General features: G+C 36.0%; 1 protein-coding gene across 8 annotated transcripts in view; it reads right to left on the bottom strand.

Annotated features, from left to right (window-relative positions):
- LOC107725579 (neuronal cell adhesion molecule-like) overlaps positions 1-14814 on the bottom strand; it is a 64609-nt gene that overhangs the window by 11220 nt on the left and 38575 nt on the right. For 4 of the 8 annotated variants that reach the window (XM_016534877.1, XM_016534885.1, XM_016534881.1 and 1 more), the window contains exons 3-16: positions 8827-9036; positions 7286-7303; positions 6759-6864; positions 5203-5396; positions 4961-5083; positions 4480-4650; positions 3811-3870; positions 2855-2966; positions 2489-2673; positions 2068-2199; positions 1383-1526; positions 1182-1293; positions 903-1066; positions 611-758 (exon numbers count right to left, since the gene is read on the bottom strand). In XM_016534877.1, coding sequence (XP_016390363.1) covers positions 611-758; positions 903-1066; positions 1182-1293; positions 1383-1526; positions 2068-2199; positions 2489-2673; positions 2855-2966; positions 3811-3870; positions 4480-4650; positions 4961-5083; positions 5203-5396; positions 6759-6864; positions 7286-7303; positions 8827-8920 — 1763 coding nt within the window. In that variant the 5' untranslated portion in view covers positions 8921-9036. The remainder of the gene's footprint in view (positions 1-610; positions 759-902; positions 1067-1181; positions 1294-1382; positions 1527-2067; positions 2200-2488; positions 2674-2854; positions 2967-3810; positions 3871-4479; positions 4651-4960; positions 5084-5202; positions 5397-6758; positions 6865-7285; positions 7304-8826; positions 9037-14814) is intronic. The other 4 variants (XM_016534880.1, XM_016534882.1, XM_016534883.1 and 1 more) reach the window with 3 other exon arrangements.

Genomic DNA, 14814 nt, shown 5'->3' with positions numbered 1-14814 from the left:
TATAATTTATTCCTGTGATGGAAGCCATTACTTCAGTCTTCAGTGTCACATATCATTACTGATTTGGTGCTCAGGAAACGTTTTTATTATTATTATTATTATTTCTACTACTACTATCAACATTGAAAACAGTTGTACTGCTATATTTTTGCTATACAATTTATTTATTTATTTATTTTTTGTTTGATACTGATCCATTTGTTTTCAGGATTATTTGATAAATAAAAAGGAACAGCATTTATTTGAAATATAAATCTTTTGTAACAACATAAAAATCTTTACTGTCATTTTTGATCAAATTAATGCTTCCTTGCTGAATTAAAGTATTACATTCTTTTATTTTTTTAAAAGGAAGAAAAAATCTTACTGACCCCAAACAACTTACAGTAGTGTATTTCTTTTCAAATAGGAAAAATGCCAATAAAGAAACAAATACCCAACTGCTCCATCTGCAAATTATTTTATTTTAAAATTTAATTCTAAAATAAACAAAATAAAACATTAAACAATCTCCCTCGCTTGTATCAAGCACAGTGCCTCAGGTGCTAACCCCTGCTTCAGATGGTGCTTATATTTGAACAAAAATTGCAGCAGTGGTAGCAGGTCATACCGAGTGTCGTCGGGAAGCTCCATATTGTCTTTGAGCCATATCATGGAGGGAAAGAGAGAGGGGTCATGTTTGACTTTACACTCAAACACAGCCATGCTGTTTCTCTGGACCACTTTATACCCAGGCTGTCTGATGATCCGTGTAGCCTCTGCGGAAAGAAAACAACATAAATCTTGCTCATTTCCCCCATATTTCCCATCATACTACTACTACTACTACTACTATTCATTCACTTAGCATATTACAAATACACAGATTTAACCAAAACAAATTAAATTAAGTTTTCACTCACCTTTCACTTCCAGGTAAACATGATTTTCTTTGTTTCCAAGACTGTTTGAGGCAATGCAGGTGTATTTGCCACTGTTTAGTGGCCGAGCCACATTGATCTCTAAGGTATTGTTTTTATGAATGATGTACGAGTCGCCATCCACTATGCTCTGACTGTCTTTAAACCTGCAGATAACAGAAGCATAATCACCATGCAACATAAACTCACAGTAAACATGTTTGGATATTAGAGGCAAACTTAAAAAGAATGAAACAAATAAAAAATAAAATAATATCTCACCATGTGATCTTTGGAAGTGGCGAGCCAAACGAAGCACAGTCTAACAGAGCCCTACTGTTAGTGACGACTGAGTACACATGATTTGGAGGAGTCAGCACCCTTGGAGGTTCAGCTGAAATGTAATGTAATATATGTAATTTACCATACATAACTGAAAAATATAGAATAGAATAGAATAGAAATGCATATACACTAACATACCCAAGACACTGACAAAGGCATTGGCCAGCAGGTAACCGTACTCATTGGAGGCGTTGCACTGGTAAACAGAGCTTGAGCCGGTCTGAACATCACTGAGGATGATATTGCCATTTTCGATTTTCCGACTGGGGTCCTTATGTGAGTCTATCAAGGAATCACATCATAATTATACTCCTAATTAAACTATAATCAAACCATTCTTCTTAAAAAAGAATTAGATGTGCTACAAGCTACTAACAAAAATGAGCAAACTACATTATTTTAAATATATCAGATGATATAATTTATAATTTAATCAGAGCAGTTCATATATTTCATATGTTCATATATTTAATATTTCCCACTGGCACAAAAACAATAAAATTAATTAGAGTGAAAGCATAAACTTAAACAGAAACAATACAACAACAAAAAATCGGCAAATAAATAAAAACACTTAGTTTATGCAAGTGATAAGCAACATTTAAATAAATATTATGGTATAAAAACAAACATAGGATTATTGGATCATTTTATAGAATCATTTTATTTACAGGCACTGTACAAACAAACTGATTAACAATAAATCAGAACTTCCTATATATCAATATAAAAATATTTGTTGAAAATAGTAGCTAGATACTGGAAAAGCTACATAAAGTTCACGGAAAGTGGTTATAGATAAAAGTGAGTGGGCTTTACATACTTTCAATGGGAATTCCGTTGACAGACCATGTGACCGTGGGTTTAGGGTTGCCTTCTGCCCGGCAGGTGAGCATTCCAGATTCTTTCGGGGCCAAGATGAGGTTCTGAGGGGCACTGATCCAAAAGGGAGCCGCTGTGGAGATAAAAGGAAAGTTTTCAAATCAAACAGACATAATTGGAATTTAAAATTTAAAAATTGGAATTTAGACTGCTTCCTATGCAACAGATTAGAATTATTTCATCATATATTTTAAGATATCTGGCAAACCAGCCAGTATTTTCTGAGTAACAGGAAACACAAAGGGTCTTTCAGATCAGCTCAAGTCCATGAACAGTTCAGGATGGCATCCCGGGGTCAGTGAATGATGTGACTAAACAAGATTTTTGAGATGTGACAGATGAAAAGACGTCCTGTGACAGACCTCTGACCACTACAGTGATGATGTGATGGTTGCTCCCCAGGCGATTCTTGGCTAAACAGCGGTAATCTCCCCCATCCGCTTCTGTCACCTCCGTTATCTTCAGAGTTTTCTGGAAACTGTGAACTGAAAAACGGCCGCTTGGCAGGTCCCCGTTCACCTTGCTCCAGGAGATATCTGGCGTTGGACTGAAAAACACAATAAAGTCAAACACTTTTGAACTGTTTATGCAAATCTATTGATGCAATCTGACCCCAATCACAAGAAGAAACGGACATGGTTACAAAAAAACCCAAACAGCACAGTAAGATGCACATTAGCCATTCTTCGACTCAAGAGAAAGCCATTTTTCCACTTCCTCCTACTTACAGGCCATCAGCGATGCATTCCAGCTGCAACGTGTCTCCTTTCAGAACCATGGTGGTACTGTGCGTTCCTGGTGGGTTCATGAAAGTGGGTGCTCTCTCCCCAGATGGACTGTCTAGAACATAGATAGGCCACAATCAGACATATTTTATAACCAGCCAGCTATTGCCCAGGACTTATGAGAGGGGAAAAAGATCCTGTTTTGGTGTGCAAAACCACACACGAACGAGGTAGATAAAACTAGAGGTGTACAAACAGCATATTGCTGGTCAAATTTGACACTATAAATGGAAAACTTATAGGGACGTCTAAAAAATTGCCCTTATGTCTTTTATCAAGTGAACCTCATATTGAATGACAATAATTTTATCCTTCCATTGCTTCTTTTGGATGGCATTTAAAAGAGAATGGAAGGATCCAAATGAAAAATATAATAGAAATGAACAATGTTTTAGTGAGATATTTTATAGTACCTTATACAGTGTTGCATACGGAATGTAATATGCAACACTAATACATGTATTCAGTTTAAAACAGGGAAAGGAGAAAGTTTAGTAACCAGTAGATGTGTAGACACTGCCGAAATGTTAATTAGACAATTAAAACAATGAAAAAGGACTGATTACCATTCATATACAGTAATCTTGGAAATTTTGTTACACAATGCCAATGATAGTCAACTCCTGTAGTGCTGGCTTCAGTCCTTTTGTTAAATCTGACAAAATCAGTTTTCATTAAGAAGATGCAATTAAATGGATATTAATACCAAGTGCAGTAAAGCATGAGACCTTCATAAAGATGAAGTTGTTTGAGGTCAGGGTTGGGATTCTAGAGAAGTGGGTTATATTTCTGGTTATAGGTGATATAATAGGTAATGAGCTATTCCTGGTTAGGTGGAAACACAAGTGATGGGAGGGATGAAGGCTGGGTTCACTTGGAGAAGTTCTGCTAGCACTCACCACCCCAAAAATCTGAGCCATTCAAAAAAGCTGCCAACACAGTGTCATTCATAGCTTCAACTGGAATACAACAGAAAATAATCAGCATGCAATGCTTTGACATTTACGGGTCTAGACAGAGCAGGAAAAAACTGAAGAGGCATTTAAAAATAAAAGGGACAATGTGACACTGTCACTTTAATACTCACTATGGCTGTCAAAGTGTTATTATTTTTTACAAATTACTGTACCAAATCATTGTATTTTTTATTTATAAAGGGGGGGGGATTAAATAAAAATACATTAAAACAAACTAAATAAAATTATTAAAAATGTACGCATAAATTCTGCAATAAGGAATTTTTCACTGCTTCACACAATATTTAATGTCTTATCAAGAAAGGTGGGGCTTTTCTTGGGGCAAATACAGATATATGCAATTTTTTGTGTATTAATTTAGTAAATTAATAAACTTATTATATAATTAAACTTCAAACTTTTTTTCATAGATTGACAGCCCTAATAATAACATATAAATATGAATCTGTATATATTGTGCAAGCCTAATTCAACATAAAAAGGCAGAGTCCTATTCCATTTAAAATCTATTTAAAAAACTGATTTACACAGATGCTTGTTTGGAACAAAAATTGGTGACTCTATTTGTATCAGCAGACTAAAAACACCTACTGTCCAGCACGTTGACATTGATGGGCTGTTTCTGTTGGATAGTTTGAGTGTGTGGGAAGCGGGCGTAGCAGATGTAGTCGTTTCTGGTGTCTTCCATAAGCACGTTGCAGAAATACAGGTCTCCGTTTAAAGCCTGGGATACACGACTGTTTTGGGGAAGTCTCTGGAAATCTGAGACAAAACAGAGTATGTGTTTTTTAGTTGATTTTTGGCCTTTACTCGAGTAGTATGCTTAGTAGTAAGCATACAGTATAAGTTCATTGTGAACACTATTTGCCAATAAAAGAGGGACCATAAAATAACAATAAGCTAAACCTGCTAAACAGAGCAGGGATTTTTACATACTTGGGTTGCCATGTAAAGTATATGAAAACATAACCAAATCAGACATTCAGTGGGTGCTTACACTAGAACGTGCAAGACTGACATGTGTGGTGTGTTACTGTCACAAATCTATGTGGATATATGTGATATATCTTACTGTTATCCATCCAGAAGATGATTGGAGGAGGCAGGCCAGCCGGGGGTCTGCACTGCAGCACTAGAGACATTCCCCTCTGCACCGTGATTGGTTCAATTTTCTCCTTTGACCACAAGGGGGACCCTATGAAACAGAATTGGGCCCTCAATAATAATAAAAAAAAAACTGACAGGAGGTGACTCCAAAAACATGAACAAAACAGTCCTGTGGCAAATTATTCTAATTAGATGTGTCTGTCTTACTTGACTGACGGATGACAATGTTATTGGACATGGCAGAGCCGTGCTCGTTGCGGGCGATGCACTGGTAAACACCCTCATACGCCTCTGCCTTCTCTCCGCTGATGTCAATGACCAGAGTGCCTGAGTTGGGCTTCATGATAACTTTGGAATCCTTTTCCACATCGAAATGAGTGCCATTACGTGTCCATGAAAAGCTAGATTGAGAAGAGTGAAAATAGAAAATCAATTACGACAACATGCATGCACAGTGACATTACAATCGATTTTTTTTTTCATTTACAACAACACTAATCAATCATCACTTGTCAATAAAGTTAATTCCTTAACTTTTTGAATATCTACCCACCCTTGTAAGTCATTCAGATCTTTTTAACGAGAAACGTGAAAGGAGAAATTTGGCAGAATGTTCAAGCTGCTCTTTTCCATACAAGAAACTGTTGATTTACACTGGAAAAACTCCAAAATAAAGGACAAATAAAGCATCACAAAAGTGGTCCATATGACTTTTGTGCTATATTTCTAGTCATCTGAAGCCTTACAATAGTGTTGTTGTGTGAGAAACAGTCCAAAATTAATGCCGTTATATCTTAAACAAGTTAAACTACAGTCTGTTCTTCACATAATGCTGTTGTATGATTTCAAAAGACTTACATCATTGTACACAAGTCACTTTATGCTATAATTTTAGGATGTTTTTATGACCCAAAAATGAAAATGTACAGAAATTTACTGACTCTCAGGGCATCCAAGATGTAAATGAGTCTCTTACTACAGATTTGAAGGAATTTTGCATTAATCAAATTATTACACAAATTTCACATTACATCTTATAAAAACATCAAGTAATTCACATGACTCCAGTTGTTGAATTAATGTCTTGTGAAGTGAAAAGCAGCATGCTTGTAAGAAATAAATACATCATTAAGGCATTTCAACTTAATAAACCTTTCCTTCTGTGCAAAATATGAACCCCTAATCCATAATAATGCTTCTTCTGGTGGAAAAGTGCATCCCCTGTAGTCCTCTCACATCAAAATCCACCAACATATTTGTTTAGAGCTGTTTTGGACTGTTTTCGCTTGTAAACGGTGCTTAATCTGTGCATATTTCTCTCCTGATTCAGATGAAATGACTTTTTCACTGGAGAAAGCAATATTATGGATAGAGAACTCGTATTTTAAGGTTTGAAGTTAAAAACCTCTTCATGATGGACTTGTTTATTACAGATTTTGTGTCACAAGACATTAACTGATGGACTGGAGTCGTGTGGATTACTTGTGGATTATTGTGATGTTTTTATCAGCTGTTTGGACTCTCATTCTGACGGCACCCATTCACTGCAGAGGATTCATTGGTGAGCAAGTGATAAAATGCTAAACTTCTACAAACCTGTTTCAATGAAGAAACAAACTCACCTACATCATGGATAGACAGAGGGTGAGTACATTTTCAGCAAATTTTCAGGAAGACTTTGGTAGGTGTTAAGCGCCAAGCATCCATCCACAGCAGTGGAATCTGCAGTAGCGGTAACCATGGTGATTCAAAGTGACACCCACCTGGGATGAGGCTTTCCTTTCGCCTCGCAGTGGATAACGATGTTCTCCCGAGGGTCGATGATGTAATCCTTGAGGGACTGATGAGTTATTGTGGGAGGCTGAGGCACTGAAGCACAGAAACCAGCATGAAGACAAGCATCTCTATTTCCCACACACACACACACACACACCTTGGCACAAACCAGCACAGATGCACCACCTTTGCAGAAACTGATTCTGCAAGAAAATATCTAAAAATATAAAAGTGCCCAGCTTTAGTTTATCAGTGTAACCAAACCCAGAGAGACGAACAACCAAAGAGCATGCAGCATGCACACAAACTGTCATGGAAGTTCTTGTTGGCATGACAGATCATTGCTATAATTTACATATAGCTTTATATTTGGGTGATTAATGTTAAATAAAGGATAAAATATGTTAATATTCACATCAAACCCATAAACACTTCAAAATGAAGAAAGCAAAAGACACAAGTTAAAGTAGACCTAATTCACAATAAATTTCACAGCAAAAGTGCCCAGACTTACATCCCTCCAGAACTTTAGCTTTTTTGTCCAAATGAATCAGGAAATACATAAGCAGAGAGTAAAAGAGTTCAAATTAGTGTAAGAGAAGAAGAGAGAAGAGAAGATCAAACAAAAGCAGGTTCCCTCAGTGAAACTTCCGGGGGTGTGTTGGGCATTCATTACCCATCATGCAACTCTCATGCCATTTCATTCTCCTAATGAAGTTCTGATGATGCTGATTGTTTGTCAATGATACATTGATTTTACCACCCTGACAATGGTGCTTCATGCATTATAGACATTATAGACTATAGAAGATTTCAGAATTCGGGATTGTACAATAAGATGGAGTTGAATCTTAGCACTACTTTATCCTAAAAATGTGCTTCATTCTTTACCCATGTGTTTAAACATGAATAATCATTCCTTCTGGTGGTCTTAAGTGCTTTTCCTTTGAAAAGCTCTTAAACCTTACTGTTTGGAGTCAGTAAGATTTTTGAATGTTTTTTGAAAGACGTCTCTTGTGCTCACCAAGGCTGCATTTATTTGATCAAAAATACAGTAAAAATAGTAGTATTTTAAAATATTATTACAGTTAAAATAACTATTTTCAATTTTTTATATACATGTTAAAATGTATGAAATTCCTGTGATGGCAAAGCTGAATTTTTACCATCATTACACCAGTCTTCAGTGTCACATGATCATTCGGAAATCATTATTCTGATTTGGTGCTCAAGAAACATGTCTTATTATCAATGTTGATATTCTGCTGCTTAATTTATTTCTGGAAACCGTGATCATTTTTTAAGGATTATTTGAATTAATGATATATTTTGAATATAATATATATTGATGAATATGTATTTTAAAAGAACAGCATTTATTTGAACAACAAATTTGTAATCTTTTGAACAACTTCATGCGTTATTGCTAAATAACAGTATTAACAGTATTAGTATTATATATTCTATTAAATTTATATAATATAATTTTATATAAATTATAAAATATACAATTATATAAAATATATTATATATATATAATATATCAATTATATATTATAATTTTCTCATATATCTCATATATTATATATCTCATATATTCATAGAGTTGATTATCACAGCCAAAGAGTGAGTGATAGAAATAGAAAGATGGAAGGAGAAAGCAAAAGGGTGACCAATGCTCCTAAAAGTCCATGTATATTCTGCTTACACAGTAGTAATGCTGACTTAACACACTGTCAGTATGTAAATGTGAAACACTTCTCTAGAGAGCAGCAGAAGCTGAGAAAAGAGAAACGTACTGCGAGGACTCACAGTAACATACTCTACTTTATTTCCATTTTAATAGCTGAATTTTGAAATTCTGAGAATCTTTAATTTTATTTCTAATCTTGTCTAAAAATGTCTTCAGAATCACATGTGAATCACTTTCTCATTTTAAAATAGGTTAGGTAGAAAACTAGATTTTTTTTGTGCACTTCTGTCAAATTATATCTACATTAGTGGGATTTATGACATCACATCAGATTTAATTTTCTTTCACTGTGCAATACTCACGGTCTAGAGGCACTTCTAATGCAGTGGTCATGTGACCCAGCAGCAGCAGCATCACAGCTCCTCCACAGAGCGTGCAACTCCTCTTCATATCCATGGCAGGGTGTGTTACATGAAAATCCTTCCGCTCCAGGTCAAAGCAACTGGGCCTTGTGATTCGCACTCAATGTGATCATTCAAACATACAGGGGCATCCACGATTAGCCAGCAAGACTGAAAGAGAAAACAAATAGAACAACAATGACCTTTTATGCTAGTAAAAGCACAAATAGATGGCAAGATCTTTATTAGGGAATCCGTGGTGGAGACGGACAGTTCGCATGGCCTCAGATCATCCTGACATACTCAGAGACATGTGAGGGCGCTCAGCTGGAAGAGACGGGAATGCTGTGATGGCAGCACCCTCAGCACTGACATATGGATGTCAATGCACATGGCTGAAGCACAAAATTACACAGCCTGCTGTCTGGCTCCTCAGAGGTGGGTTAAGATCCAAAAAACAAAAAAAAAACAAAAAAAACACACCTTTCTTGCTCCAGAAAGCCTTTTGTTTTATTGTTCAGCTTTATGCGTGCACTGAATGGAAATTAATGAAGCACATATTTTCAGATGGGTTAAAACATTATGTGATTTTAAAAATGCAATGCTCTTCATAAAATAAAAAATTACATTAAATTAAATTAAATAATCAGCATTGGAGAATGTAACGTTGCAATACTGTGCTACTTTTGCATTACTTCAACTGATTGAGATTCCTTTTAGAAGCTATAACATGAAAGGTGTGTTTCCCAACCTTGGCATGTAGCATAAATATGTTTACACAGGAATCACACCCACTGTAAAACACATCGTGATTATGATGGATGAGTGACTGCAATGTTTTTACAATATATACCCAAGTAAAGCAAGAATATGAGCAGAATCAGGCTGTGTAAAGTTTTCAGTGAGGAAGGAGGAGTATATAATGTGTCAGAGAAGTGAACTAGCATCGGTTGTTCCTGCCAGTAGGTATAGAGAGTGCTATCTGAGTAATTCTGCTGTGTAGCAGGCTGTGTCAGGGAAATGGGCTCTGCTTTGCATAATTCATGAGCTCAGAAACCTTGACGGCATCATACAGCTAAAGAGAAAGAGAGAAAAAGCATGAGTCTGTAAAGCCAAAGATTTATCTCAAGGTGAAGGATTCAAACATTCAAGATAGCGACTGGTTCTTCTGGATATCACATGTACCAAGAGTATCACTTATACCACGATCTGGAATCGACATCATGTTTCTCTGTGATGCACAGGACTGGTTTCCTAGATACAGTTTAGGCAGCGATCTACAGTAGAGGTCAGTTGCTTGGACACGGATTAAAAGCAGAATATGGTTTCAAAAATTAAAGCTCACATTAGTCAAAATGTATGGATAGGAAAATAAAAAGTAACTCAATAAGATCAAGTGTTGTGGGTCATGACCCGAAACAAAACAAAAAAACAAAGCAGAACAAAACAAAACAAAACAGAACAGAACAGAACAGAACAGAACAAAACAAACACAAAACAGAACAGAACAGAACAAAACAAACACAAAACAACACAGAACAGAACAAAATAAAACAATCAAAATCAAAATAATGACAGAAGTGAGTAAAGAAATTCAAGGGCCTATTAACACATTTTCTGGCTGAAGAAAAGGGAAGACTCCCTCAATACCCAAGTAAAGACAAGTAGATTTACCACATTTCAGTATTTCAGACAATGTGCACAGCATGTCTGAGAGCTGCTATGGTGACAGTATGTGCTCAAGCGCCCTTTGGAAAAATCTGAACCAGTCAATTGCAGTATAGAGAGAGTGACAGTGACACTGTCTTAAATGGAAACTGTCAATCACATTTCCTGTTGCCATGCAATCAGCTTGACCTTTAGCTATTCTCGAACATAAGAATCTGTGAAAAAACATAGTAGACACTGGCATCTGTGCCTTTTAAAACGAGAGTATGAGATGTAACAAAGACAAAGTCTAGATTCATGTCTGTGCTCTCATATGGTGGAGATGTGCAGTCATGTATAGTCTGTCTAAATTACACATTTGCATAGCACAAACATCGATTCTAATCATTGCATGTTCAACACATTTTCTCTGGCAATAATGCATGATTTATGACTGAATGAATTAACCAACAGATGTTGTCCCCGAATTCAGGCTATTAACATTCTGGTCAAATTAGCTGAATCAAGACAAACTAATGAAAAATTCAATTACGTCTCTTCATTTTTACATAAATTTTCATAATAGGTCTCAGATTTGTTATTTTTATTCCTTTGGCCTCAAGCCACTTTTGTTGATTAGGAAAGTGTGTGAGGACAGGAAGGTGGGGGGAAAAGATTTGAAAATATTATAAGAAATATTATAACATAAAATAGTATATAAAATATATATATAAAAATAATATATATAAAATAATTTAAATAAATATTTTTATATAATAAATATTATTATTTTTAATATACTAATATTACATTTTTATATAATAATTTTTAAATATGAATATTTATTTATTTTAATTTAAATAATAAAAGTTTGTTTGCTTTAAATGCTGGCTTGTAGCTCTGGCCCCTTGGCATAATTAGACTTCCCAATAGCTCAGAAGGATGCTTTGGGTAACATCCTGGTCTCACAGAACTGAAGAAAACTGTGATTTGGTACTGCTGAGTCATTCGTATCATGACAGAATCAACAGAGATGGAGGAGAGATGCTGGTCAGCATAAGTAATCTGATACAGGCCGCTATTTATTCTCTGATTGGCTGGATGAAGGACTAAAGGCACAGGCATCTGCCTAAATGATGGATCTCAATCTGGGACAGCCGGGCTGCTGAGGCCCCTTTTCTGGATCAACTTGGCTAATGGCCTCTTTATTGGTTGAAGGCTACCCTGGATGGGCAAAAAAGATAAACACACTAAAGGGAATATGTGTCACATGCTCAAAGACGCCAAAGCCAACCCTTTTATTAACAATTTCCCATATATTTCTAAATGTATATGCAAATATTTTATATTTAGAGACTTTATTCACATAACTTGAATTATTATCCTTAAGTCATTATGCAGATTCACTTTTAGCAAGAGAAATGTTGCCACAGGCTTATCCAAAACCAGTCTATTTTAGTATTCATCTCAGCATAATCCCTGCATAAATTGAGAAGAATATATGCAAATGAACGACATCATTTACATATGAATGGACTTCTACAGTAAAAAGTGAACAGAGACCATACCGTACAATCAAAGGACTTCATTCATATGGGTTTGTTTTGACCACATCCTACTGCTGCCTTTTGTGGGCTTGGCTAACTTGTTGTTTGTGTTGACAAGTGGTTATTCTCTTTCACAAGAAGAGAGATCAGAAGTCCTTGCTGCCAAACTAACCTTTTTCGTATTTTAGTTTATTTCTAGCTATTAAAACTACTTATTAAACAAACCTTTTGTCTGTTACCATACCATAGCTAAGAATGTTTGCTTTTTCTACGGAAACTTCTATTAGTTCTAAGTCAGAATACTGTAAGTAAGTACGTGAATCCCTTTAATGAAACTTTCATCTATCACATGTGAATACAAGGCCATAGAGTGTGAGAACCATCAACCGAATATCCATCAGGTCAGGGAGGGTCTTTCTGAGTGTTTGTTCTGAATAGGGCTGGATATTACCATGATAATAAGACTCAAAATAAACTCTGAACGTATTAAATATCGCAGACATATTATACACCGATTCACAAAATACTGTAAACCCCCTTAAATAACTTTTTAACATAAACATAAAAAAACTAGATGCACTAATGTAAACGCCCTAAAGGCTGGAATACACTTCTGCACAGCTTCTGCCGGTTTAAATTCTCCAGCTCGTTATAGAGACAGAGCGGCACGCGTCATAATCTGAAAACCACGCCCACCGGGATGGAAAACAATCCAATGCTCTCCATTGACTTTGTATTGCGGGAAGCTGCCTCCTTGTCATTTCTGACTTGTTCTGAATAGGGCTGGATATTACCATGATAATAAGACTCAAAATAAACTCTGAACGTATTAAATATCGCAGACATATTATACACTGATTCACAAAATACTGTAAACCCCCTTAAAGGGGTCATATGATGCGATTTCAAGTTTTCCTTTCTCTTTGGAGTGTTACAAGCTGATTGTGCATAGATAAGATCCCTGAAGTTGCAAAGACTAAAGTCTCAAAACCAAAGAGATATTCTTTATCAAAGTTAAGACTCTGCCACGCCCCCCTAAAACGGCTCGTTCTAACACGCCCCCACATATCTACCTCACTATGTGAAAATATTTGCATAATGCGCCCAAATGTGCACGCAAAGAAAGAAGGCGTGGTTTCAGTAACCGCAGTTAGTGTTGAAGCAGCCATGTCAGAGAGACGCTGTGTGTTTCTAGGCGAAAGCAAAAGCACTTTATTTGGCCTTCCGAAAGTAGATGCATTTAGGAATCTTTAAGATCACTTACAACAGAACAGCAATGCACGACCGTTTCGTGAGCCTAGGAGAGGAGGTAATTCTGACATTGCTATGACAATCTGGCGCTTCTGAATCAGCTACTGTTTTGTTATTAGTTTAAGTATTTGCTATTGACTGTTCAACGCGTTTGAGAGAGGCGGGGCATAGAGGACCTACAATAATGTACAGTATTTGAAAAATTATGTGTTTTTTGAACATTAAAGCATGTCAACATATTCTGTTACACCAAATACACAAAATAATGATCTTTGAAAAAGCATCATATGACCCCTTTAAATTATTTTTTAACATTAATATGATTTACAAATAAAAAAACTAGATGCACTAATGTAAACGCCCTAAAGACTGGAATACACTTCTGCACATCTTCTGCCTCTTTAAATTCTCCAGCTCGTTATAGAGACAGAGCGGCACGCGTCATAATCTGAAAACCACGCCCACCGGGGGGGTGTTATACCAAACAGGTATAACAAAAAACAGAACGATGTCTAAAAGCTGCGATGTGACAAGGTGTACAGTAAACAAGCTAAAAAACCCAGAACTACGTTTTTATAAGCTGTCGACCCAAAAAACGAGCATTTAAGGACACAAAAGTAGAGCACAATGTGTCATATTACTCTGAGAACTATGGCCACTGGCGGGAAACGTAATCGGCGACAGGAAACATTCATTAATACACAAAATAATGTTCTTTTTAGCAGCATCATATGACCCTTTTAAGGACACAAAAGTAGAGCACAATGTGTCATATTACTCTGAGAACTATGGCCACTGGCGGGAAACGTAATCGGCGTCAGGAAACATTCATTATTTTTAACCATGTCAAAGGATTATTTCACCACCCTATGCGAACCTGAGAGGAGGAGATATATTGAGAAACTAAATTGTATTGGTCTATGTCAGTGCCCCTTTTCCTTACCTTCTTTTTGTTTGAGAAATGATCCAACTGAATGGCCTAATGTGAAATACCCTGGCATCTACAACTATTTGTGTCCTTAAACGCTCGTTTTTTGGGTTGACAGCTTATAAAAACATAGTTCTGGGTTTTTTAGCTTCTTTACTGTACACCTTGTCGCACAACAGCTTTTAGGCATTGTTCTGTTTTTGTTATAAGTCAGAAATGACAAGGAGGCAGCTTCCCGCTATACAAAGTCAATGGAGAGCGTTGGTTTGCCTATTTTTGTTTGCATAATCACTAAAACAATAACATTACCAATGATGTTCGGATTTTAAATGACAACTTGACTGACAACAGTTTAATAGCATGTTGAAATATCTAATGTAAATGTTCAAATAATAAAAAGGTAAACCTCACATTTCAGCCTTTAAATAAAGAAAAGATATAAGTCAAAATGATAATTGATTAATAAATGAATAAATAATTCTAGATAACATCTGTATTGTTTAAATGTGTAGAATCCGCATAAGCTTGTTTTTCATCAACCGGTCAAAATTTACAGCAGGGCATGCAAATTCGGTC

Source organism: Sinocyclocheilus rhinocerous, unplaced genomic scaffold (genome assembly GCF_001515625.1).
Source record: "Sinocyclocheilus rhinocerous isolate Xijiao unplaced genomic scaffold, SAMN03320098_v1.1 scaffold153, whole genome shotgun sequence".
Classification (NCBI taxonomy): Eukaryota; Metazoa; Chordata; class Actinopteri; order Cypriniformes; family Cyprinidae; genus Sinocyclocheilus; species Sinocyclocheilus rhinocerous.
This window is presented reverse-complemented; position numbering and strand designations above follow the sequence as displayed.